We start from the raw sequence: 26,672 nt of genomic DNA on the forward strand, positions 1-26,672 counted from the left end.
TCTCATAGGGATATTCTGAGACATGAAAGTATAACTTTGAAACCATCAGTTCCCATTAATTAATTACTGTGAAAATAAGGTCCATAAAAGCACATTGTAGATTCTTTTGTAACTACCTGATGCAAATGATTAGACTCTGACCTTTCTTCTTTCACCTGAATAAGACAGGGGCCCAAAGGATACTCTGGTCTTGAATTTCAAATAGGATTAATTTTTCTATGTTGGCCCGAAGAGAAGGATACACATGGCTGTGTGAGGTGCGGGTGGGCAAATGAAGGTGTCCCGTGCTGAAGGTGCTGCTGAGAGGCGACTGCACTGTTTGCTCTGGCATCATCTGATGACTCACACTTTTTACAAGAATCTTGCCCTACCCCCCACTTGGCACAATCCACGTCTGGTTCTTATGCCTCATACAGGCCCCGTGCCTGAGACTTGAGCAAGTGTGTGCACTTCACCCAGGCCCTTCTCTTGGTGTGAGGGGACACACCAAACATGCATCTGCCGGGTGATGCATATGCGTATAGAACGGCCCTGCGGTTGTTGGCTGCAGTGGCTCCGGATAAGAATCTGGATGTATCATAGGTGTCTGACAAAGGAGGGAAAGCTATTTTTTGTTTCCTTAAAATAGCACTTCAGTTTGAATGCAGTAAAAGGCAGACATTTAGGATGGAAAATAGCTTAGCTGACACCTAGCAAGGGTTTTGAAGTGTTAGTTTTCCAGGAGAGTCGTGAGGAGGTTTTGCTGGTACAGAAATGTGAGTGGTTCGTAAGCCGGGACGTGGGTGTCAGGCTGTGCTGACCATGGTACCTCCCCTGCTCATGGTGGCACTGAGGCCCTCAGTGGACACGTGTGGCCAGGAGATTGGGGGCATTGCTGCCTTTGGAGGAAAGGCTTCACATGAACACCTGCAAGGGTTGCTGCAGAATCCCGGCCCTGTGACATTCAGTGTAGTTCAGCTCTGTTCAAACTAGGGGATTGGGGCTATTCCCAAAGTTGTGACAAAGGCACCTGAGCTCTCAGAGAGGAGTCAGCGCTCGCCTTGGCTGTGCGCATGCTGAAGGTCTCACTGTCCTCATCAGCTCAGGCTGGTGGTTCGATTGCACGTCAAGTGGTACTTGTGGCCCAGGTAAGTTGCCTCCAGCGGAAGCAGGGGCTGGAAGAAGATTTAGGACTGCCAGCAGCACCCAGGGGTTCATCTCCCAGAGTGGGACTAACTGGCTGCCTTGTCCTGCTGCTCATTACTGGGTCTTTAGGCCCTGTCTCTAACCAAGGGGCCTGCCACACCAGCAGTCCCCTTCCATAGCTTTGCTTATTTTAGGCTCTTTTGTTTTTTTAATTCAGTTTTAAAGCCCAAGGGGACTATTCCCAAGGAGCAAATGTTTCTCTTGAGCTCCCTACCTGCTCTTCTCCCTTCTGAAGGGGTGGGCAGAGGCACCCGACTCAATGGCTCCCTCTAGTGGGAAATGAGAACTTGACAGTTGAATTTCTGGTTGAATTGAGGATGGCTTCTTTGACTTATGTGCCTGGGGTGACCTGAGCCACAGGTGACGGGTGGTGGTGGTGGGCCAAGGAGAACAAGCTGCATATAACCCACTTCCAGCAGAGCTGGGTGAGAGTTTGGAGGAGAAGGATGCAAAGTCAGAAATCCATATCAGAGCCTTGAGGACGTGTGAAGTTAGTGTTTTTATTGCATTGGGAGGATTCCGCCATGAGCTACCATTGTGTTAGACTTGCAGTGAACTAAAATGACCTCTCGCTCAACGTGCACCGTGTGAGCACTTCCTCAGGACGGGCCGCAGTGATACCGGCCCACGGGTGAGCTGGCAAAATCTTTGTTTGGTTCTGTTTGATAAAGCGGTGGCAATATAACGTCTTCTTCCATTCCTTTGTTTCCTTTGGTACCAATTAAACATTGGGCACCTAGAGACAAGTACAAGGCCAAGGAATAGGCCTTTGTGTGTTAGTAGATGGGTCATGGGTGGTTGGTTCTGTTTTATCCCTATCTTTAGGACACACGGCAGGCTGGTGGGACAGGTTGATGCGGGGTTAGCATGTCAGCTGCATCATGGCCACTAGGGGGAGTCAGGAAACACTGGCACTGGGTGGGCTTTGGGGTGGGAAGACATGCCCTTTCTAGTCTTTGCAGTTTATTTCTTTTAAATTAAAGTTCACTGTTCTAATGGCTCATGAGGGGGGAACATTGAGTTTTCAAGCTTGTGATGTGGACATGGTATATGAGATTCGGGAGAGCACTTCAGAAGATGGCTGTTATAACAGTGAGGGAGGAAGTGGACAGAGTAATTTATTCTTCTGATAGAGCAAGGTAGTTGGCTGCCCTTCCTGGCAGTAAGCCAGTATTTAAATTTACAGAAGCATGTAAGCAAGAAGGTGATCTCTTTGTCGTTGAAGATGGTGAAGTACTTACATAGAATTCCACCATGTGGAAAAAGCACGCCCTGTAACCAAGCCGCTTGGGCTCCGGGGCCCCTGAGAAGGGCCCTGCATGCTTTTCTGAGGAAGAACCTGAGAGATTCTGGCTTCCTGTTGCCACGGGTGGACAGTGATATGGGGCCAGGGTGGGGCAAGATGCTTGTGGGAACAGAGCCACCCTGTCTGTCTCCTCACTGATCACATTAGAATGGGGGTGGCGGGGGAGTCGGGTTGAACTGTGAAGTCTGGATTATTTTTAGGCTCCTGCAGGGTTTCTTTGAGAAGCACCGAACCTAAACCTTGGCAAGATATGGTGACTGATATGTCGGTGGGGGGTGGTAGGCACATTCACAGGTGACTCCTCTTGTAGAAGAGGTTCCGGTGTACTGTGTGGTCTGCTTGAGTGTGGAGGAAGGAGCTGGAACAGGTTGGACTCCCAAGAGGTTACACGAAGATGGAGGGCCTGAAGGGTCTCCCCTTCCACTTGCTGGGGATTGGAGCCCTGCTCTGAGACCTTCTGGTGTCTCCAATGTGGAAAACTCTCTCTTGATCCATAGAAGATTTTACTCTTCGCTTTTATTTTTCTAAACTAGAGGCCCGGTGCACAAAACTTTGTGCACTCGGCAGGGGGAGGGGGGTGAGGGGTCCCTCAGCCTGTCCTATGCCCTCTCACAGTCTTGGACCCCTTGGGGAATTACCACCTGCTGGTTTAGGCCCACTCCCTGGGGAATTGGGCCTAAGCTGGCAGTCAGACATCGCTCTGGCAGCCTGGGAGCCCTCGGGGGATGTCCACTTGCCAGCGGGGAGCAGACCTAAGCTGCAGTCAGACATCCTTAGCGCTGCTGAGGAGGCGGGAGAGGCTCCTACCACCACCACTGTGCTGGCAGCCATCAGCCTGGCTTGTGGCTGAGCAGAGTTTCCCTGTGGGAGCGCTCTGACCACCAGGGGGCAGCTCCTGTATTGAGCATCTGCCCTCTGGTGGTCAGTGTGTGTCATAGTGACCAGTCATTCCCAGTCGTTCTGCTGTTAGGGTCAGTTTGCATATTACCCTTTTATTATATAGGATAGAGGTCTGTTGCACGGGTGGGGGGCGGCTGGTTTGCCCTGAAGGGTGTCCTGGATCAGGGTGGGGGTCCAGCTGGGGTGCCTGGCCAGCCTGGGTGAGGGGCTGATGGGTGTTTGCAGGCTGGTCACACCCTCTTCAGGGTGGGGGTCCCCACTGGGGTGCCTGGCCAGCCTGGGTGAGGGGCTGATGGCTGTTTTCAGGCTGGTCAACCCCCCCACCCCTCCAGTGGGGACCCTCACCTCATGAAGGTTTGGCCAGCCTGGGTTGATGGCTGTTTTCAGGCTGGTCACACCCTCTTTAGGGTGGGGGGTCCTCACTGGGGTGCCTGGCCAGTCTGGGTGAGGGTCTGAGGGCCGTTTTCAGGCTGGCCAAGCCCCTCTGGCAATGGAAGCTCCCAGCCTCTCCTTTCTTTCTTTTTTTTATTTTTATTCTGAGATTTATTTACCTTCTATAATTGAAACTTTGTTGCCTTCAGTGGAGCTCAGAGCCAGCCGGGAAACTTGGCTTCCTCCATCACTGGAGCAACCAAGCCTCCTGCTTACTTCAGCTCCGTGGATACCGGCTGCCATCTTGGTTGGGTTAATTTGCATATAGTCGCTCTGATTGGCTGGTGGGCGTGGCTGATGGCACAGCAAAGGTACTGCCGATTTGCATATTTGTCTTTTATTAGGTAAGATGGTTTTTGTTTTAGTCAATATTAGGATGAGCCCAACCAGTATTGCTCAGTGGTTGAATGTCAACCTATGTATGAACCAGGAAGTCAGGGTTCGATTCCCAATCAGGGCACGTGTCTGGGTTGTGGGCTCCATCCCCAGTAGGGGGCATGCAGGAGGCAGCCAATCAATGATTCTCTCTTTCTTCGATGTTTCTATCTCTCGCTCCCTCTCCCTTCCTCTCTGATATATATGAATGATGAACATTTAAAGTTATTTGTCTTCCTCACCATACCTCCTATTCCAAACTAGTGGTACTTACCATCAAAAATTTGTCTTTGCCCTTACCGTTGGCTTTCCAAATTTGTTTTTAATTTATTGTGGCCAAGTTGCAAGTTTTTGTTTTTAATTTTCCATTCTTTTCCTCTCTTCCCCACTCAATCTGTCAGTGCTGCTTCTTATAAGGTGGAAAGCAGTGGAGAACCCGGGCTGTAATTCCTGGGCCCTTGCTGAGTACAGAAGTCCAGGCGGCTCACTAGGAACCCGTTTACTAACCACTGGCGGGAACCCTGCCTCATACCATGATCTGAGGCTTTCCGTTACTGTGTCAAATTGCTGGCACATTCAGTGGCTTCTTGCCTTTTTCTGTCTTTGGAACTTTCAGCTAATAGTTTGATTCAGTGATTCTCAAAGTATGTCCACAGATCAGTTCTTTGGAACTTTGTTACAAATATAGATTCTTTGTTGTAAATATAGATTCTATTCTATAGGCCTGTCCCAGACCTACCAGATAAGAAACTCAGGGGGTGGGAGCCCATTGGGAACCACTGGTGTGGACACCCATGGGAAAGTGTGGTCTTTGTGCTTGTTCTCCACTTAAGCAAAATGTGCCTCTTCTTGGGCGAGGCCGGGGCACAGGGCAGAGGTCACCTAAGCCTCCGGCCATCCTGGTGGCAGCTGCACAGCCCTCGGGGCACTGGTGTTGAGAGGAGCCAGCTGCTTAGGTCTCAGCTGACTTGGAAGCCAGTCTCCCTCCACCGTCACCTCCTCTGGGTTCTTGGTGAGGAAAGAGGTCTGTTGTTTCTGCTGTGTTTCCCAGGAATTGTGTTTTTTAGTCAGCCTCTTTAGGGGGTCATGGTTCTTATGGAACCCTGGAGTTCCTGAATCTGTAACTCATGTTGCGAATGAGAAGTTGATGCCCATGATGTTAAATGACATGTCAAGGTCACAGAGAGGCAGAGTTGTGCCTCAGTGCCCACATCAGCCAGCCCAGCAGCAGCTACTAGGGCCGGCCCTTTCTCGTTCTTTGGAAGTTAATGCGTTTCAGGTGTTCATTGACATCACTCTGACTTCTCTCTATATTGAGGTGGGCTTGTGTGTCGTGGGATTACCGTGGTGTCCATGCTGAAAGATGCCCTTGCAGGGCTGCTTGTGACCCCATTCCTGTGGAACCGGATGTGGAAGTTTTTGAGGGAAGGGAAGTAGGAACCTCCTTTGCAGAGAGGGTTGGGCATGTTGTGCTTTACCAAAGAGGTTAGGTGCACCCCCTGACATTCAGCAAGGGCTGCACGGGGCACATATCAAACACAAGGAGAAGGACAGGTGCCAGCAGTCTGCAGCCACACGTCTGCATCGAAGCTGAACTACTTGAGGGCTGTTGTTCTTTTTTCCATAATCTTTTTGTTTTGTTCTTGTTTTAGCACATAGATTTTTAAATTCTGTGGGCAGATCATGCTTTAAGGGGAGCAAAGAGCAAGCATGTCTTTTCTTAGAGCAGGTGTGTGTGTGTGTGCGCGCGCGTGTACTGCGTGTCTGTGTACAGTTGACTGGAAAAGCATGGCTTAAACTGGGAGTGCCCACCTATATATGACTTTTTTCCAGTAAACATACAGTTGGCCTTCCATATTCCTGGGTTTCACATCCTTGGATTCTACCAGCCACAGATTGAAAACAGTATTTTCAAACCGCTATCCAGAGTCCGGATGTGAAGGGCCGACTGCATGCATTGTTCCACGCCCTTTTATACAAGGGGCTTGAGTACCGACCAATTTTGTTATTCACGGGGTCCTGGAACCAGTTTCCTGCAGATACTGAAGGATGACAAGGTGTTTGGGGAGTCCGAAAGTTACCATGGATTTTTAGGTACGGAGGACGGGTTTGGTGCCTCTAACCCCCTGCATTACTCAGGGGTCAACATTGGACATGCTCTTTTCCTCCCACATGGGCAGGGTCTTCCTATCGGAAATGTTCCTAACCTGTGACAGGTGGTTGGCGGGCATGTGGGAAGGCTCACGGTGAAACATCCAGTTTCCTGGAAGAGCCATGGGATCAAACGTGGAAAAGGAAGGATGGGTGTGGACTGTGCCAAGAGTCTGAAATAGCACCCAGGCAGTGTGTTTTGTTTGCCTTTGCAGGTAGCCCTTGTCTCTGTGTAGTGTCTCTGTGTGGAAGAGTTGCCTTCTTGGCAGGTACTAATTCTGTTTTTTGGGGTTTTTTTGTCTTCTGCCTCTCCTGCTGCCTCCCAGGTTTCGAAGGTAAATGGAGTCACTCGAATGTCATCTCTGGGTACAAGTGCAACCAGTGCCAAAAAGATGCGCGAAGTCAGACCTTCACCGTCCAAAACTGTGAAGTACACTGCAACCGTGACTAAGGGGACTGTCACATACACCAAAGCCAAGAGAGAACTGGTCAAGGAAACCAAACCCAATCACCACAAGCCCAGTTCAGCTGTCAACCACACAATCTCAGGGAAAACTGAAAGTAGCAATGCAAAAACCCGCAAACAGGTGCTATCCCTCGGGGGGGTGTCCAAGTCCACCGGGCCTGCCGTCAACGGCCTCAAGGTCAGTGGCCGGTTGAACCCAAAGTCATGCACTAAGGAGGTGGGGGGGCGGCAGCTGCGGGAGGGGCTGCGGAATTCCAAGAGGAGACTGGAAGAGGCACACCAGGCGGAGAAGCTGCAGTCGCCCCCTAAGAAGATGAAAGGGGCTGCCGGCTCTGCTGAAGCCCCTGGCAGGAAGGCGGCGGCGGCCTCAGCCCCAGCCCAGGCCCCAGCCCCGGCTCAGGCCCTAGTGGAGAAAGCTCTGCTGAATGGACATGTGAAGAAGGAGGTGCCCGAGCGGAGCTTGGAGAGGAACCGGCCGAAGCGGGCTGCAGCCGGGAGGAGCACGCTGGGCAGACAAGCACATGGCAAGGCGGACGGCGCCTCCTGTGAAAATCGTTCTACCTCGCAATCGGAGCCCTTGCACAAGCCGCAGGAGGCGGCGGCCAAGCCCGAGAAGGGGTCCGGCCGGGTCGGGTGGGCGGCCATGGACGAGATCCCCGTGCTCAGGCCGTCAGCCAAGGAGTTCCACGACCCACTCGTCTACATCGAGTCGGTGCGCGCTCAGGTGGAGAAGTATGGCATGTGCAGGGTCATCCCCCCTCCGGACTGGCGGCCCGAGTGCAAGCTCAATGACGAGATGCGGTTCGTCACGCAGATTCAGCACATCCACAAGCTGGGCCGGCGCTGGGGCCCCAACGTGCAGCGGCTGGCCTGCATCAAGAAGCACCTCAGATCTCAGGGCATCACCATGGACGAGCTCCCGCTCATAGGTAAGCCCTGCCTGCCCACTGCCTCATCCCACGTGCCGGTTTCTCTCCCCTGTCACTGGGGATGCACTTCTCCCGCCTCATTTGCTGCTCAGGGGAGGCCACCGCCCCTTTTCTCCAGGTCCTGGACATTTGTGGGTATCGGGGTCCATGCTCTCCCCACTGGGTGGTCCCCTACTGCCTTCAGGGGCCAGAGCAGTGTTCAGGGTGCGATGGGATGCTGCCCCCCCGGATTCATCTGCTTGGCTGGGATGCCCACAACAGTGCCACAACCTCAGGAGTTTAAACAACAGGGAGTTACCGTCTCACAGTTCTGGGGGCTGGAAGTTCAAGACCAAGCTGCCTGCAAGGGTGGTGTCCCCCAAAGCCTCTCCCTTGGCCTGTAGATGGTGCTTCTCTGTCCTCACATGGCCATTCTTCAGTGTGCGAGCTCCTGGTGTCTTCCTTTTGTTATAAAGACACTACTCACCCCAGGTAAATGCCTCTTTAAAGACCCTTTCTCCAAATAAGGTCTAATTCTGAGGCATCAGGGGTTAGGATTCTGCACATGAATATTTTGGGGACACATTGCCATCCACAAACTCTCGTAGACCTCAGCCCACGAAATTTCTTCTCTGTCTTGTCCTTGTCTCTCCATCCTCCTCATTTTGACTTGAGTTTCTGCTTCCATGGCAACCAACTTGGTCCTCGTGGAGCCCACAGGTGCAGGAATGTGCACACTTATCCCAAGAGCCCACACAGCTCTGCCCAGGACGGTCGCAGAGCTCAGCTCGCTGACTAGTGGGCACAAGTCCCGCATTGAGGGCCCCCGGCCCCCAGCAGCATCCACTCACAGGTTGTCAAGCTCCCCTGTCTGCTTCTTCTCTGGACCCTGTACTTCCGGGATTAGTTCACTTTCAGACGAGTGGGCTCTGAGGAGGGGGTTTCCTATGGGGACAGCGGGTACGGTCACCCACTTCCCTTTCAGCTCTAGATCCTTGAAAGGAAAAGCACATCCCTGCCTCCATTGTGGAGATTCTGATTTTTCAAAGGCTGGGAGAAAGGAGACATTTAACAGCTATTTAAGTGTCAAGAACTGGCAGTAAGGTGGCATTCCTTTGTGAGATGAGGTTTCATTATTCCTCTCAGCAGTGCCTGCCAGGGCTAATTCCTGAGTGAGAATCATTGATTTGAAAGAATTCTTGGTTGGTGGTGGTCCCTTGTCAGGGGTGCCCTGTGATAGACAGTGACCCAGGGCTGTGGGAATGGGCTGAGGAGGTGAGGTTGTCTCAGGAGCTTGGTGTTGGCTGTGCCCTGTGTGCACTCGGCTGTTGGGTGACTCAGAGCAGCACCAGGTCCTCCTACCCACCCTGAGCTGGGGGTCTTTTAGGGACTGGTAGAGTACTTGGGTGATGTCACGAGGCCAGCCAACCACCCTTTTTTTCAGAGTAGTTCATTTTTCTAATAAACTTTTTATTGATTTCAGAGAGAGGAAGGGAGAGAGGGATAGAAACATCAATGAGAGGAAATCATAGATTGACTGCCCCTTGCATACCCCCTACTGGGCATCAAGCCTGTAACCCCGGGCATGTGCCCTGAACAGGAATCGAACCATGACCTTCTGGCTCATCGTTTGACGCTCAGCCACGGAGCCACGCTGGCCGGGCCAGAGCAGGATTTCTTTAACCGTGACTTCTTCCCGTAGCAGCAGCAGTTGGTTGACTGTCACTCGGGTGAGTGTTCCTGCTCTTTGCCCCAAGTGTAAAGCATTATCACTGTCTGTGAAGGGGTGCTGACCTGGCCGACTACCCACAGAGGCCTTGGGCGTGGGCCTGAGCTCAGGTGTCTCCAAGTGCAAGGCACTTAGTCCTTTTGAAGCTGTTTCCCAGAATTGATGCAAACGGATAAGCACCCAGCCCCTTGGGAAGCTGCAGTGCTGCAGGGAGTGGGGTCAGCTCGGACTAGGTGAGGGAGATGCTTTGCCAGGTAGCAACCTGGTGGCCCTCTGAACGGGCTGATCATGGCAGGTGTGGAGTCTTTAATGGATTTGCGAGAACTGGGTAAATTTTAAGTGCTATTGTATTATCGTGATCTTAGAGAAAAAGGAAAAGGTATGGCCGGCCTCCCCTCCCGTGAGACCTGTGGTTGGAGCTGCCGTGGCACGCCAGGTGACTGGCTTCGCCCTCTACCTGTGCCCGTCAGAGCGCTGCACTGCCAGGCACGGTCTCCTCGCTGAGACACCAGAGTGGGGCCTGGAACCTGGTTGAGGTCCAGGGAAGTCTCCTCCCTGAGGTGGTTCCGTTGTTCACAGACAACCAAACCCACATTGTCCTCTGGTCTTATTTGCAGTTCCTGGGATGGTCCAGGCACGCCTCTGGGTGTCCTAGGATGCTCAGCCCACCTCTGGCCCCTGTGCTGTTCTGTAATTTGATCAGGGGATGTAGTGAAACTCACCTCCATCCTTCTGAGATTAGTGGTCCCTCTGAGTGCATATGGGAGGAATTGAAGGGCAGACTGTCAGGTGCCCTTCTGAATAGTGCCTGTCAACCTGGAAATCCTGTGGGATTGAAAATAAGCAACTCGAGCATGTGTGGGGTGTGTGTGTGTGTGTTGAGTGTGTGTCTTGGGTTTGTGTATTGTGTTGGGCATGTGTGTGTTGGGTGGGTGAGTGAGGTATGTGTGTTGGGCAGGTGTGTGTGTGTGTGTGTGTGTGTGTGTGTGTGTTGGGGTTGGGAGGGAAATTGGGATAGAGAACACATGCTGTGTATGATTTCCGACATCACAGCTGTTCCTGGTGACATTGGGACGTGGGTGTGGCTGAGTGGCACGACTGGGCCCTGCCCTTCCCTCCAGTGAGACCTGTGGTTGATGGCCGCTGCTCCTGGTCTCATTACAGCTGCCTCCAGGTCTTTAGAAGGGTACTGACCAGTGTGTGCCGCCCATTTGAGGAGAAGCATGCCAGCTCCCTACCATTGACCTCTGCGTAAACGTTACCTCCTCCAGGAGGCCTTCCCTTATCATCCCACCTAAGATGGTGGCCCCCGCTCCTCCCAGCCCCTCAGTCAGCTTTATCTGTCCCTGTAGTGCGCCAGGTTGTCTTAGGGTCCGTCTGCACAGACTAAGCTCCATGGAGGCCAGAGATGAGTGTTTGTGACTGACCCTAGCGTCTCGCCGCATCCCGGCACATGGGCATCATGGACTGTCAGGTGAGTGAAGAAGGGCTTGTCTTGTTCATGGTCCTTTTCGCTGATGTCCCTGTGTTTTCTTCCCTCACCGTCCCAGGAGGCTGCGAGCTTGACCTGGCCTGCTTTTTCCGGCTTATTAACGAGATGGGTGGCATGCAGCAAGTGACTGACCTCAAAAAATGGAACAAACTCGCAGACATGCTGCGCATCCCCAAGACTGCCCAGGACCGGCTGGCCAAGCTCCAGGAGGCCTACTGCCAGTACTTGCTGTCCTACGACTCCCTGTCCCCCGAGGAGCACCGCCGGCTGGAGAAGGAGGTGCTGATGGAGAAGGAGATCCTGGAGAAGCGGAAGGGGCCCCTGGAGGGCCACACGGAGCAGGACTACAACAAGTTCCACCCCCTGCCCCGCTTTGAGCCCAAGAACGGGCTCATCAATGGCGTGGCCCACAGGAACGGCTTTCGCAGCAAGCTCAAGGAGGTGGGCCAGGCCCAGCTCAAGACGGGCCGGCGGCGACTCTTTGCTCAGGAAAAGGAAGTGGTGAAAGAAGAGGAAGAGGACAAAGGCGTCCTCAGTGACTTCCACAAGTGTATATATAAGGTAGGCCCTGTGCGGTGGGCGGTCCCGAAGCTGCCAGCTACTTTCTCTGGGAAATTAATAAAGAGAAATGTCTGCAGCCCCCTTCGGCCCCAGGCCTCAGGGCATCTGGCCGGCTGCACAGGCCCTGGCTGCCCCGGGAACTGTGAGCATGGGCGGAGTCGCTTGCCCACTTCAGGCCTTGGCTTTCTTTTTCATTGAATGAGCTGAGTGAGCGCCCAGGTGCCATGGATGCAGTACCTAGGATGCAAATGCAATTCCTCCTCACCCACAATTCCCCCCCCGCACCTGCTCTCAGGCTGGAGGGCAGAAGCTGCCTGGCCAGGCCTGGAGTGCTGGTTCTCTTTGCCTCCTTATTTACTTTCTGCATGGCCCCCTGCCCCACCTCAGTGTGGCCAGTCACCTGTAGAGAGGCCCTTATAGAGCTATCTCTTTGCATCTCACTATTGAAGCTGCTGAGGGAGGAGGTGGGAAGGCTGGCAAACACGTGCCCATGTTTCCCAGTTCTGCCAGATCTTGTTGCTGCAACAGCCGTCCTAGGAGACACGCTTCTCTGAGAAGCGGGCAGAGTCACGGGCACTCCCACTTGGCAGCCTGCCTGCCTTTGCTCAGCAGCGGCCACCATAGCCTCCTGTCTGGCTGGTTCCAAAGCCAGGCTTGGGGCTGCCTCTCCCCTGCCTGCAAGGGTGAGTGGGGCACCGGGGGCAGAGCTGAGAGAGGCCTCTGCTGTGTTGCTGGGCTTTGACAGGTGCATGGCTGTACCCGGGGTCCCTGTTCTGGGTTTACCAGGAGGGATGTGTTCTGTGGTGAGTCCTGGCAGCCCTCTCTTGACAACCCTGCTCCCACCTGGATGAGCCGGGGGATTTTTGGTACGTTGAAAATCGCCGCCTGGTTAAATCGATGTGGACTTCTGATACTGGGCCCATCCCAGACACATAGGGAGCTTGGCACTCATGCAGGTGTGCCTGCCCTTCTGAGTCCATGTTGCGAAGTCGCCTGTGGCCACCCACCTGCTGGGCTTTAGCCCTGGGCTGCTTTCTGGAACTTTTTCTACTGTGAGACGCAGAGCAGGTTCGGTGTCCCCTGTTACCTCCCGAGATGCCTTGCAGAGACCATGGGGTGGGGAATGGCTGCCTGCAGCCTGCTGATGGCCGCCTCCTGTTTCACATTCTGAATGTTTCATGGGGGGAGAGAGGTGGCACGGACTGTGAACTTGGGAGGACTTTGGCTGTTTCCTGGATGTGTGCCTGAGGAGCCTCCTCCGCGGAAACCGCTCATTAAACCCGGGACTGAACAGCCAGCATGTGAAATAAGATACTCTCTACTTCTGTTACTTTTTATTGAAGAAGGTCAATTTTATGAGAGTGAGTTGGATCAAAGCAAGAGTTTTTTTTGAAAACCTGCTTTGTAAAGTGTATTTTTAGATTTCATCGCAAAATCCTACGAGCGGGGCTACGGGGTGGTCTGGTGGCCCTGGTGCTGCTCAGCCATGTTCTTGCGGCCCCTGACTGTTGGGCCATTGACGGTTGGGTGCTGGGTGTCCCCTTGAATTCCGGGCACTCTGCCTTAGGGCAAAACTAGGTCCCTCCTAGTCGTTAGGTTTTTATTTGTATTTATTTATCTATTTATATATATTTCCATTAAAAATATTGGTTTGAGAGAGAGAAAAAGGGAGAGGGAGAGAAACATCGACGTGAGAGAGAAACATTGATCAGTTGCCTCCCATACTCTCCCCGACTGGGGATTGAACCTGAGACCTTAGGTACACAGAACAACACTCCAAACTACTGAGCCACCTGGCCAGGGCAGGCTTTTATTTTGTAAGGAACAGAATGTCAGAAGTTTGGAACTGTAGGGAGTATTTCCTTTGCATTAGAACTTCACAGAGTCATTTCTAAAGCTGGAAAGCAAATGTCAGAGCAGCCAGTGTGAAGGCTTTGCCCTGGTGCCCTGACCTGCTCATGGCAGGCAGGCTTCCTGTGCGGTGGGGTGTTCCTTCCCCTGGGGTGCTCACAGGGACCCCTCCCCGGTCCCTCAGGGCGCTTGGGGCCTCCTCGCAGCTCATGCTTGTTTAGGGTTGTGGCGAGGCCTGGTGAAGCTGCATGAGTACAGGGTTGTGTCGGTGTCGAGCCTGCTTTACCACAGCTGCTGAACTAGGCCTGATAGACCGTAGCTGCTTGGTACATATTTCTGTAATCAAGGGATACGTGTGCCTGGTCACAAAAGAGTGAAAGGCATGAATCTTACAAGCTTGTCCCTGTGTAACAAAACCTGTAATGTAGAATAGGTCGAAACTAAGGTCTACCTGGACTCCCAAACAAGAACAGAGCTGTGTGCTAAAGGAGGTGGGAGTGGGACAGCAAGAGTCACCAGGGTACGTCTGTCCCCCTCAGACCCACGAGGTGAGGTTGCGTGTCTGGCTGCTTTTCATGTGGTGAGGACCCTTGGGGCCCCAAGTTTCTGTCTCTGAAGATCCCCCAGGCTTCTCTTCTGGGTTGTCTTATTGCTGTTCGTTTCTGCACTGGCCCACAGCCTTTATCCTTCCCTCACATGGGTAACAGGAATTCTGCCTCCTTTTCCATTCATACCCGTTTCTCCAAAAAGTGAAAGCTGACCCCGCGGCCTCCCGGGGCACAGCCCATTGCCTCCAGATGCCAGGTCTGTTTGCTCCTAGCGCTGCAAAGGCAGTGTGACCTCATTCCTTTGCTTGTGCTGCTAACTTTGGCACCAGCCACCCAGGCGGGGGGGGGGGGGGGGGGGGGGTTGGGGGTGCCAGCAGAGCCCGTGGTAGGGCCAGCCCGATGTGGGCTTAGACTCAACTGTTTTTGTTTTCCTTCCAGGGAAGGTCTGTTTCTTTAACAACCTTTTATCGAACAGCAAGAAACATCATGAACATGTGCTTCAGCAAGGAGCCTGCGCCAGCTGAAATTGAGGTGAGCTGAGCTCCTGCTGCCCGCGTGTGGGGCCCGGCCCTCCTGGGGCCTGGCAGCCTGAGAGGACTTGAGTGGTTGACTTCTTTCCCTGTACTGGGGCAGCTGAAAGTTTTTACTCTTGTTCATCTAAATTTCCTCAGACTCAAAAAAGGTAGAATGAAGAGAGAGCTTCTTCCCGGCTTGTCCCTGTTTTACCCCAACCAGAGGCGGAAGCCAGGGGTGAGCTGGGCGTCCCCCCGCTGGCCGCTCCTCCCCGCCCTCTGGGTGTCTGTTATGCAGGAGAATGTTTGGAATTCCTTGAAACCATAGCTCTGCTGTGCCTTCTCCCCCGTTTTATTTAGCGGGACTGGCAGAGTGCCATTTTTGTGTTCTGCCAACTCTGTTCTGAGTTAGTGTGAGGTTGGAAAGACAGTGAGCACCTCCGTGCCCAGACCAATTAGGGGAGTTTTGTGCAAGGTTCTCCAGAACTGAGACCCTGTCTTCTAGTTGCCTCCCCTTGGCCAGTGCCCAGCTGAGTGGCTGAGAACTGCCAGCCGCTGGCATCGGCAGCCCTCGGCAGCACGCAGTGCTGTCAGGGAGACACCGAACTTCCAGCACTTGTAGGGCAGCTGTGAGCGGGAGCCGTTGTGTGGACTGCAGCCTGAGTTGGTCCCATGGCTCCAGACCACGTCTGGTTGTTCTCAGGGATGGATGCCACTTCTCCTGGGTGAACCCAGGCTGACCTCGGGCCCAGCCATCCTGATTTGACCAGGTTTTCCTGGGAGTGGGATTTGCAGGACAGTCTAGGCCACACCAGGACACCGGGCCCCCTCCATCGGGGACATGTGATGCCGCACCGTTGCTGTCACCATCAGAAGCTCAGCAGGTTCCACTTGAGCCTCGGGCCGTTTCTGGGCTTGGTGGTTTCCGTGTCTGCCTTCAGCACCGTTGGCTTCCCTTTGGGCCTGGGTCTCTGCTGCTGGGCACACGCTGAGCTCTGTGCTCTGGGTGCTGCCTTGGAACGCCATGCTGTGGCCTGACCGCCGCCCCATCCCCCAGCCTTGGCCTCGCCCACGCCACATTCCGTCAACCGCAGTGTCAGCTGGCCCGGTTCGGGGACACGTGGCCACACAGTTGCTTGCAAAGTGCTCATGGCCTGTGTGGCAGGCACGTCAGAAGAAAGGAACGTGGCTCTTTGGAAAAAGAGGCCTTTGTTGCACAACGTCCATCCTTGTGGGCGGGCGTCTGTGAAGGTGCAGTTTTTATTACCACCCGTAGCACGAGGAAAGCTTGGCTTATTTTAGTTTCCTACTTGAGAATTCGTTCTCTCTGGAAGTTTGGCTTTTGCTTTAGCAGTTACATAATATCTAAACACAATAGAAATAATTGCTAAAATCCAAACTTTTTGTCTGAGGTTGTCTAGCTTCTCACTCCTTCAAAGAAGGCTCACCTTCCTGGCCAGTGCTCAGCAAGTGGAGTGTCCCCCATGTAGCAGCAGGTCCCTTCCTCCCTCAGCGATACTCACCTACGAGAGGCTGCTGTCAGTCTGATACCCGCTGGCAGGGCCCGACTGTCACCAGTCCCATCAGCCAGACTACCCCTTCCTTCCTCACGTTTTGAGGACCTCTGTTTAAGGAATCCAGGCATTTAATGATGTTGATTTATTCTTGGCTTGGGGCGGTGGTTCTCAACCTTCTGGCCCTTTAAATACAGTTCCTCATGTTGTGACCCAACCATAAAGTTATTTTCGTTGCTACTTCATAACTGTCATGTTGCTACTGTTATGACTCATAATGTAAATATCTGATATGCAGGATGGTCTTAGGCGACCCCTGTGAAAGGGTCGTTCGACCGCCAAAGGGGTCGCGACCCACAGGTTGAGAACCTCTGGCTGGGGGCCTTTGACGCCGCCAGCTGGCCCCTCTCTGTAGAAGTTGCACAGTGCTGTGGGCACCTGCAGCTCCCATCCCCGCCTGTGCAGTGCCCTCCCCTTCTGCAGTGTTACACGGGCAGCACTGCCCTGAGCTGACCTGTGGTTATTGGTTAGGCTTCCTCCTTGAAAGGTGGTTCCCGCTAAATGGGCTTTGTCAGGATTAGGGAAGCGATGCTGCCCTTCTAGATTGATAATTGAAACGAAATGAAAAGTGTCTCTGAATGTGGGAGTTGCCTAAAGGTAATCTGGGCACGTCTGCTCACCTGTTAGTAAAACGCGTTCCTGCCACACTCAATAGGTTAGTTACAAGGGCAGCATTTTGCACCGGCCGCTGTACCCACCACCTCCATCTGAGTCAGTTGGCGTGGGTACAGCTGGGTGAGTGTGGGCTTTGCTCTTCGTAGAGGTCAGGACGGCTGGTTCTGGGACGCGTGTGAGGTGCGTCTGTTGCGGTGCTGGAGTGGAGGCTGCGTTTACTGCAGTCTGAGGACCACAGTGGCATGTCCTCTGCCTCTGTATCATTTCATTTCCTATACCCTTTCATTTAAATAATTTTTATTATGATAGCCTTAACTTTACCATCTTAACCATTTTTAAGTGTACAGTTCAGCAGTGTAAGTACATTCACATTGTGCAATCACCATCACCATCCATCTCCAAAATGCTGTTCATCTAGCAGAACTGAAACTCTGTTCCCATTATGCAATAACTTCCTGTGACTCCGTCCCCAGCCCCTGGCAGTTGCCATCCTGCCTTCGGTCTGAAATTCTGACTGTTCTCGGTACCTCGTGGAAGCCGAACCGTGCGGTATTTGTCCTGTGTGACTGGCTTATTTCCCTGGGCACTGGTGTCTTCAAGGTGGGTCATCTGGCACGTGTCAGTCTGTCCTTCCTTTGAAGGCTGAAGAGCAGGCCTTTGTATGGACCACCTCCTCAGGCCTGTCCGTCCATCTGTGTGGACACGGCTTACGTCCACGTTTCAACTGAGGTGCATGAGGCTGCCATGAATGCGTGTGCGTTGGTCTGTTGGGGTCCCTGCCCTCAGTTCTGGGACCTGCCTGCAGAGGTCATTCGAGCATCGCCGTCCCACTCCGTGCTCTGTTGGGGCTGTCCTGTGACGCTCCTTCCTCGTGCACTAGTGTCAGTGCTGGTGGGTGAGCTGTGCTGACCCTTCGCTCTCCCTGCAGCAAGAGTACTGGAGGCTCGTGGAGGAGAAGGACTGCCATGTGGCGGTGCACTGCGGCAAGGTGGACACCAACACGCACGGCAGCGGGTTCCCCGTGGGGAAGTCAGAACCGTTTTCAAGGTAGAGTTGGATCTGTTGTCTGCATTTTGGGGACTAGATGGTGCTCTTCTCGCCAGCCTTGTGATGCCCCTCTTTCTTCTGCAGGCATGGATGGAACCTCACCGTCCTCCCCAATAACACAGGGTCCATCCTGCGCCACCTCGGTGCTGTGCCCGGTGAGTCCCACGTCCGTCGGGAGCTGGAGCTGGAAAGGGACGGGGGCTTCCGGTGCAGAGTCTTTAGATTCAAGACACTGATTTGCAGGAAAGAAAGAAATGGGGCCATAATTGAAATCCGTAAATATGTGGAAAGGTGGACCAAGTCACAGCATCTAGAAGCTGGCAGGTGCTCAGTGGCCATCTTTTCACCTTGAATTGGTGTTTTCGGAGCAGAAGTCTTGCCCCCTCAGGACTAGTGCAGGCTCCTCAGTGGGAGGTTCTACGCAGGCATTTGGAAAGCCAGGTGTCCTGGGGCCTCCGGTCACTGAAGCCTGGGACCCTCCACGCCCCATGGAGGCGAGTGCTCAGGGCCTCTCCGGACACGAGTCGGGTCTGGTGTCCCGTTCTCAGCCTTGGGGCCCAGCCCATGGCTGCTGGTTATTGATGACCCCAGCAGTCATCATGGTCACGTTCCCTGGGGCATCGTGCTGCCCGACTTGTGGAGTAAGCTGCCCTTCCACTGCTGTTTGTAGCGTGCCCATCTCAGCCTGGCTTCTGTGCAGCAAGCAGGAAGAGCAAGTTCCTTCTTACTGGGCTTTGCCTGGCTGGTTTTGAATCCCATTTCTTTCTTTCTTTCTCCTATTTGGGAATAAAATAGTGATTCTAATAGCTGTTACTCAGACATTGTTGCTGCTTTCTCCCTTTGTGTTTTAGGAGTGACAATTCCCTGGCTAAATATTGGCATGGTCTTTTCTACCTCATGCTGGTCTCGAGACCAAAACCACCTTCCCTACATCGACTACTTACACACTGGTGCTGACTGCATTTGGTGAGTGTGCTGGCCCTGGGGGCGGGCGGGAGGTGAGGGCGTGGAGAGCCTCCCAGAGCTGCTTTCCTGTGTCCCAGCTCCCTGTCAGAGCTCCCAGCTTGGGATTTCCTGCCTCCATTGGAGGGGCTGGAAGTGGCAGGGAACGTTTTAAGTTGCTCTGGTGATAAGCATCACTTCATATGCTCATTTATGTTCCCATTTTTTGTCAGTTGCCTATTTCTATTTGATTTTTCTTCTAGGATATGACTTTTTGTTGTTGGTTTCCAAGTGTTTGTTTCATACTAAGTCTGAGAAACAGGAAGGGAATCACAGTGGGACAGGTGGGTGGTGTCAGGCACGCCTTCTGTTCCCTCTCTGGCCTCGTGAGCAATCGTTTTGAGTGTCTCTGCAGAGCCTCCCAACCCCCCCGACGGCTGCGGGGAGAGCAGGTCTTATGGGAAATGGAGTTCTTGCTGTGTCAGGCACACATGTTGTCTCCCCTGGACACATCTGTCTGTTTTGTGGGAAGCTGCCTGCTCGGTGCCCACCTGGAGCCTGACTGTCACCTCCATCCAGGTCTGATCCCTGGCTGGCTTTTCGGTTCCTTTATTTAGGTGGCAGATGGGAAATTACTGCAAATAATCAGACGTCTTGTTGTCTGACAGTCTACCAGCCTCACGTTCATCCTGCACTGACTGCTTATTGTCCTCACGGGTGATGAGGCTTCTTTACGAAAACAAACAGCCTCAGCACTACCGTCCGCGCTCTGAGGAGCCAGGTCTGCAGCGGCCTCATTGTGGTGCCCCTGCGTCCCGGCTACACTGTAGGAAGTGGTGGTTGGTATTGATGTGAGCAGGACCTGCGGGCCTCCTGGGAGCCTGTGTGCCAGGGAGGGTGGTCTCAGCACCTGCGGTTGGTCTGTGAGTGGCTGCTGGCTTGTGGAGGCTTTGGGCAGAGTACGTGCAGCTGTGTTGTCCAGGGCGAGGGTGGCTACTGGGACTGGGAGAGGGTGTGGCCCCTTCCCGGAGCCCCTGTGCCCTCCATGTCGTTTCCGTGGGGAAGCTTCTGTGGACAGCGCAGGCCTGGTGTGGGGTTCGGGGAGTCCCCCCAGACCTGCAACCTGAGCCAGCACCCCTGCCGGCCCCTCGGGTGAAGGTTGGGTTAGAGGAAGGGAAATGGGAGTCTGTGGACTTCCTGAACACGAACCCCTGCCCGTCATTGAGGGGGAATAAAGAGGAGGCCGGGATGTGATTGGAGAACTTTATGGGTTGCGGTTTTTTGTAAAACATCTGATTTTGGTTAGAAACCCTGGGTTTAAATCACAAATCAGTAACAGAATATGTTGGCATTGAAATAACACGAACATAATAAAAACCATTCCATGTGGCAACTGAAACAGGATTTGGCCTCCAAGTGAAGGATTTCATCACAGACACCTCAGCGCAGCCGAGAGCAGGCCTGCCTGCGGGCCTGGGGGAAGGTGCCAGGTTGGAACTGGGCCTGAGAGCTGGGTGGCTGCCCAGAGTGACCGGAGCTGGGCAGCGTCACAACTGCACCAGAGCTGCTGCCCCTGACCTGGCTGCCCCTGGGCCAGTGGCTGCATGTGCTCTGCAGCCCCAGGTCCTGTCAGGACTCAGGGATGGAGGGTGGGCTGTACTCGGAGAGGTCACCTTGCCCAGGTCCACTCAGCAGGTGTCCCGCCGCAGCCTGCTGGCCCCTATGGGCGCGGGAGACAGAAGGGAGGGCCTGGAGGAGGCCTGGCACACCTGCCTTATGCACGCCGACTGCCTGGCCCCTGGATTTTCACAGGTAGGTGTCCCCTTCTGGGGACACCAGCAGTAATTCCCCCACTCTCCGTAGCCGCAGTCAGGTTCCAGACATTCCTGGCAGCTCAGGTCTGCCGACATCCTCGCCCTTCCCCCACCATCTTCCCTGTCGCTCTGTAGCTGTGCTCTGGGGTCTGTGCTGTCCCGAGCCTCACCCTGCAGCTGCCTCCACCGCTCGGCTCCCAGCCGTCCCTCAGTCTGCATGATGCAGGCCTGTGTGGGTTGGTTTTCTGTGTGTTTCGCCAGCTGATCCTCGGCTGGCTGGGTTCTGGCACGCCCAGCTGCCTCGGTGGGGCAGGCCTGCGACCCGGTGCCGCCTCCTCTCATTCCATAAGTGCACAGCGGCCGCGTCGGCCCATGCGCAGGCATGAGCCAGCATGTGCACAGGCAGGGCTCCTTCCCCCAACTTTTCCTGTGTTTGGAGAACTGAGGGGTTGTCCTGCCTTTCCGGCCACCCAGCCCACGGCTCTGGGGCCAGGAGCTTGAGCTGTGCCAGGCTCTCACGAGGTGGCCCGGGTTGGAGAGCCGAGGGAACCGCGTATTCCAGCACCGAGTCTTAGTTCTGCAGCGCCTCCTGTTACAGACCAGTGTCAGGTGCCAGCCCGGGGATGAGACGCAGCCTTGGCGCTCTCACGGGAGGCTAATTGAGTCTGCAGATGTGCCTGGGTCTGATTTATATGGGGTTTTAAACATCTGTTTTTGATTTGAAGGTTTTCTGGCTCATGTATAGGTCAGATCTGCATAAAAGATGAGCATGCTGTGCTATGCTGGTCGGAAGCAGCAGTGTTGCCTGGGAGTGGGGTGGGTGTGGCCTGAGAACCACGGTGCCAGTCACCGAGCCGGGCACCTCCCCGATCCCAGTCTCCCTTCTGCACCTGAGGCTGCTGCCCAGGCCCACGTTTGCTCATTTGTCCGAGGGAGGATGCAGGGTGGGCCCAGCCCAGGCTCCCCAGGCAGGGTCCTGGTCCAGTCTCTGCCTTGTCTCCCAACATCAGGTATTGCATTCCTGCTGAGGAGGAGAGCAAGCTCGAGGACGTGGTGCACACCCTGCTGCAAGCCAACGGGACCCCAGGGCTGCAGATGCTGGAGAGCAACGTCATGGTATGTGCAGCTCCTGCCTGTGCTGGCACCGGCCTGGGCGCGGGGTAGGCAGGGCTGTTTGTCAGTCACCCTCTTGGCTGGCCTGCCTTTCAGAGGCACAGAGGACAACGCAAAATGAATCCTCACAGCGTCATCCAAACTAGATGTCCTTCCTCTTCTCTGGACACCAAACAGGTGCTTTCCTCAGATTGCACAGGACGTGGGGCACGTGCGCCGTGGCCTTGGAATCTGTCGCAGGGCTGGTTTTGTGTGTGGAGACGGGGGTGTGTGGCGAGGTGGGTCCTGCTTTTGGGTGGGCACTGGGGTCTGTTGGTACTGCTATTCCCACCTGCTGGGCACCTGGATGACTGGACAACAGAGCAGAAACCCTCCACCTCACAGGGATGGGCACAAAGGCTTCTGATCCCATTTCAGGAAGTCACGAGGCTGTTGAGCTCCTGGGAGTCCTTTTAGCCTCGTGTTCGGACACCGGAGCTCAGGCCCCTCTGGCCACGCTGACCCCTCCCTGGGCCCCTGGTCTGGCTCAGAGAAGCCGAGCAGCAGCCCCTCTAGGGTACAGGTTCGAAGGCCCCCAGGCTGTACCTCTGTGGCTCTGCCTGGCTCTGCAGATGGAGGATTTTTCCCATTCCCACTCCTGTCACTGCTGGGTGGGGACGGGAAAGGCTCTGATGTGGCTGTAGGGCTGTGTTCTCATAGTGGCCGCACATCTGGGTGGCTCTGTTGTCACTCTTGGTCCAGTATCAGTTTAGATCTTTCTTCTAATTAGGTTGGCATCTTTCCTTTTTAAAGGAGAAACAAAAAGTCTCCAATACCAAATCTAATCTGTCTCCTCATGAAGAGGCCCCTTAACTCCCGAGGCCCCGCCTGGAGGGCAGGTGTGCATGTCCCCCTCCTGCTGGGCCGGCCGGGGCAGTGGGAGGGCAGTGGGGGCGGGAGCGTGGCCACGAGTGCGTCCTGCGGAGTGTGTCTCAGCCCTGACCTGCTCCCCAGATCTCCCCAGAGGTGCTGTGCAAAGAGGGCATCAAGGTGCACAGGACCGTGCAGCAGAGCGGCCAGTTCGTCGTCTGCTTCCCAGGATCCTTTGTGTCTAAAGTGTGCTGCGGCTACAGCGTCTCTGAGACCGTGCACTTTGCCACCACCCAGTGGACAAGCATGGGCTTCGAGACGGCCAAGGTAGGCAGGCGATGCGCATGCGCAGCCACGCCCACGTCCCTGTGCTGCCCGTCCCTTTTTAGATGGCTGTAATTTTAGAAAATGTTTCTAAGAGGTGGCAGAGAGGTTTTCCTAGGAAAGAAGATCTGTCGGGTTTATTTGTATCAAGAGAGATTCTGAGTCCCATTGTGGGCGCACCGTACGCTGGGGGGCCGACTGACGGCACTTCAGGTAGACACTGGCCGTGGGGAAGTCTCCCCCATCGTCACGCACGGGCCCCTGCCCAGTGGCTGGTGGCACAGCAGGGGCGTTTGCTGGTCCCTGGTGCCTTTCCCACAGGCAGACAGGATTGTTGTACGAGTTTCACTGCTTTGAAGTCCAAAATTTTAGAATCGAGATTGCACCCTCTGCCCCGTAAAGAAAAAGCCTGCCCACCCTAAAGGGATGTGACCGCTTCTTGCAGGAAATGAAGCGCCGCCATATAGCGAAGCCGTTTTCCATGGAGAAGTTACTCTACCAGATTGCACAGGCGGAAGCAAAAAAGGAGAACGGCCCCACTCTCAGTACCATCTCGGCCCTTCTGGACGAGCTCAGGTAACCAGACCCTGTTCCCGCCCTGGGTCGAGGCCAGGGCGCCAGGCCCCACTGGGGCTTGGCTAGATGGGTGAAACCTTTTGGGTGTGTTTTTTTTTATTTTTATTTACTTTTTAATTTAAATTTCCTCTTCTGTTTTTATGTTTGCTATTTGGAGTCAGAATTTCCTGAGGTGCTGATGCCAAAGGTTATTCCTCTGTGGGAGTGACCAGGAGGTGGCTCTGAGGCCCGGGCACCTCGGATCCTGGCAGCACGTTGCCAGGGAGGACATGGTGGCCACAGCCTCCTTTCTAGAGGTTAGGGTGGGCGTGGAGAGGCCTCACTCGGTCTTCTGGCCAACCTGCTCAGGATGCGTGTGTGAGGCACCACTCTGCAGCTGGCATCAGCCCCAGCGCCTGTGTGTGGCTGGCCTGTCCCGTGTTGAGGCCCACACCCAGCTTCCATCCCGCAGCGGTCGAAGGAGCTCTCCCGAGGTTGAAGCTGATCAGGGCAGATGCTGAGGAGAAGTGCCACCCTTTGCTTGGCTTCCTGTGTAACCCTCTTCTCTTTTCCCACCATGTAGCTTCGTGATCTCTCCCTCCCAGGGGAGAGACTCGGTCGGTAGTGCTGACGGACAGCACATGGATTTCGACTCGTGTTGGTCGAACCTTTGATGACAAAACCAGCAAATAGTTTGTTACATCCGTTCTTGGCTCGGAGCGAAGGGGCAGGGCCCTCTTAGGTAGCAGTGAGGGGTTTGCCATGTGTGTCCTGGTGTGTGGCGCTCCTGTTAGGCAGAGCCCAGTTGTTAGAGTAGCCTTGGAAGCTGGGGGGTTGTCTAACCTTTTGACTGAAGAACACGGGTCCTCATTTGGGGGCCTTGGGAAGGCGAGCATGTACTTCTCACCGCCCTCCTCTGACAGGAAGGTGCACCCGGACTGGGGGGGGGGGGGGGCAGTTGCCTGGGGCACAGCATGCTCCCTTTGAAGGGGAGGGACGGCCAGGCGCAGTGCTCAGCCTCCTAAGGGCCCGGTGCTTGTGTTGTGTTTGGACAGGGATACGGAGCTGCGGCAGCGGAGGCAACTGTTCGAGGCCGGCCTGCACTCCTCCGCCCGCTACGGCAGCCACGACAGCAGCAGCACTGTGGTGGATGGGAAGAAAAAGCCTCGAAAGTGGCTGCAGTTGGAGACCTCAGAGAGGAGGTGTCAGATCTGCCAGCATCTGTGCTACCTGTCCATGGTGAGCCTGCGGGCCCTGCCTGGGACCCCTGCCGACTCCCGCCTGTGCCTGCGCGCTGGGCCTGCCCACAGAGGGGCTGCCCGCTGCAGGAAGCCTGTCAAGAGGCCCGCCCTTGGACCTCCTGCCCACCCGGGCCAGGGTCCTGACCTCTAGGGGTCAGCGCCTCATCCTCAGCAACCAGGTCAAAGGGACCGAGGGCGGGTGGGCTCTGCTCTGCCCGTCCTCCTCCACAGGTCTCTCCGCACGTGTGGCTTCGTGTCGGCAGGCAGAGGGCCTCCCTCACACCCTCCCCTGTCACCCCCGTCCCCAGGCTTCCCTTGGTGTCCCCTGGTGAGGGGCTGAGCTGCCCCCACTCTGCTGCCTAAGTTGATGTAGGACCTCATCTAACCTTGGCTTTTCCCCAGTTTCCATTCACCTCCATGACCTGTCTCATTGTCCTCAGGACTCTGAAAGCTGTCTTCAGTTAAAACGAATGTTTCTCTTCAGCAACACTGTCCCGTCCCCAGCCCCCCCGCTTCTGAGCCAGCTCTTCCTCCTGCCCCTCCGCCTCCCAGCGCAGCCCCCGTCTCCCTTCCATTCTTTCGGGTTTGTTCCCACAGTGTCCGAGAGCTTGGGGCTGCTCCGCCTGAGCCTCACCTGTGATTGTGTGGGTGGGTTACCCGCCCATCCCAGGCCAGAGGGGCCTGGCAGAACTTGGCTTAGTGGATAGCTGGGCTGGGGTAGCTCATCTCTCCCTTCCCACTGGGCAGCTGCCCTGACACAAGCATGTGGGTGCCCCAGCTCCCACTCCAGGTGCTCCCCACCACACACCTCAGCCTGGCACTGGTGGTCTCCAGTGTTGGTGCCCTCTTCCCTCCTCTCCTGTGTGCATTCTTCCTCCAGAAAGAGGAGCTTAGAAAGTAAGTGCTCACCCCCTGCCAGCATGGCACCAACACCCTCACATGAGGCCCTCGTGCCTAGACGCAGAACAGCAAGTGTGTCAGGTCTGACTGCATTGCTCACCCATGTGCCTGGCTCCCACCCAGCTGCCCCACAGAAGAGATGGGCCACACAGCCAGTCCCAGTTGAATCATATGCTCTTTGTAACATCAGGGAGGTCAGAACTCTGAAAGAAGGAGAGAAACTGCTATATTAGTTTGTTGGGGCTCCTGTGGCAAATACCACAGACTGGGGGCTCAAACAAAGACACTTATTTCAGCACCATGGCAGAGGCTGGGCATCCAAGACCCAGGTGTCAGCAGGGTTGGTTCCTTCTAAGGCCTCTCTCTTCCTTGGCTTGTAGGTGCCCCCTTCTCCCAGTTCCTCCCCTGGTCTTCCCTCTGCATATCTGTGTCCTAATTTCTTCTTGTAAGAACATACGTCATATTGGACTGGACCCCACACTTAAAACCTCATTTTACCTTAATCACCTCTTTCCAGGCCCTTCTACAAATCATCACATTCTAAGCTACTGGGGTCAAGACGGCAGCCTGTGAACTGGGTGGATATAACTCAGTGCATAACAACCACATGTCTTCTAACTAGTCTGTCTGTGCCCACATTTGTGAAGGTCACTCACAAAGTCCTCGAGGTCTGTGTTCATTCCTCGCTCTGGCATGGATTGTTCCCAGGGGAATAATAGCTGCCTTACTCCTGTGAGCGTGAGCGACCCTGCTGGACCTCCGTGTGTGGCACTGGTCCGCTCCCGGGGCCCATTTGCACACTTTCAGAAGCCTGTACCTTGAGAGTTGTCACCAGGCATTTATCAGCCTGAATGTTATAAAGCATGTGTTCTAAATTCAAAGGTAAAAACAGGTTTTACTTGTATTTACAGTTTTCATTGCTTGGACGCCTAGTAACTGGGCATTTCTGTCCGTCCCCACCGCTAGCCATGTCTTTAAAGGTGATGCATTTCTGCCAGTGTCACCTCTTTGCTCCTCCAGCTTGTGTTCGCCTCTTTGCCCAGAAGCAGTGGAGACAGGAGCCCCGGGCTTGCATCTTGTGGCTTAGGGCAGCATTGCCTTTTAATTTTAAACACAGAATGAGAACAGGACTAGAAGTTGGAGTGGGGGGTGGGAACCCCCACAAACCAGGCAGCTGTCCTTTCTCCTTGCCCCACGGGTCCAGGTCGCCCGTGCTGTCTGTGGTGGGTCAGGCCTGTCCACGTGCTGCCGCACGTGCTCTGTGTGGCCGTGGGGTCTGGCG

At 54.7% G+C, this 26,672-nt stretch overlaps 1 protein-coding gene across 1 annotated transcript in view; it reads left to right on the forward strand.

Moving 5' to 3' along the window:
- JARID2 (jumonji and AT-rich interaction domain containing 2) overlaps positions 1–26,672 on the forward strand; it is a 285,665-nt gene that overhangs the window by 252,328 nt on the left and 6,665 nt on the right. Inside the window, exons 8-17 of the mRNA XM_081087719.1 lie at positions 6,676–7,744; positions 11,003–11,505; positions 14,343–14,435; positions 17,534–17,652; positions 17,737–17,807; positions 18,504–18,618; positions 21,419–21,524; positions 22,515–22,697; positions 23,140–23,270; positions 24,305–24,488. Of these exons, the coding sequence (XP_080943845.1) occupies positions 6,676–7,744; positions 11,003–11,505; positions 14,343–14,435; positions 17,534–17,652; positions 17,737–17,807; positions 18,504–18,618; positions 21,419–21,524; positions 22,515–22,697; positions 23,140–23,270; positions 24,305–24,488 (2,574 nt within the window). The remainder of the gene's footprint in view (positions 1–6,675; positions 7,745–11,002; positions 11,506–14,342; positions 14,436–17,533; positions 17,653–17,736; positions 17,808–18,503; positions 18,619–21,418; positions 21,525–22,514; positions 22,698–23,139; positions 23,271–24,304; positions 24,489–26,672) is intronic.

Source organism: Myotis nattereri (genome assembly GCF_964212035.1).
Source record: "Myotis nattereri genome assembly, chromosome: 3".
In the NCBI taxonomy this organism is placed as follows: domain Eukaryota; kingdom Metazoa; phylum Chordata; class Mammalia; order Chiroptera; family Vespertilionidae; genus Myotis; species Myotis nattereri.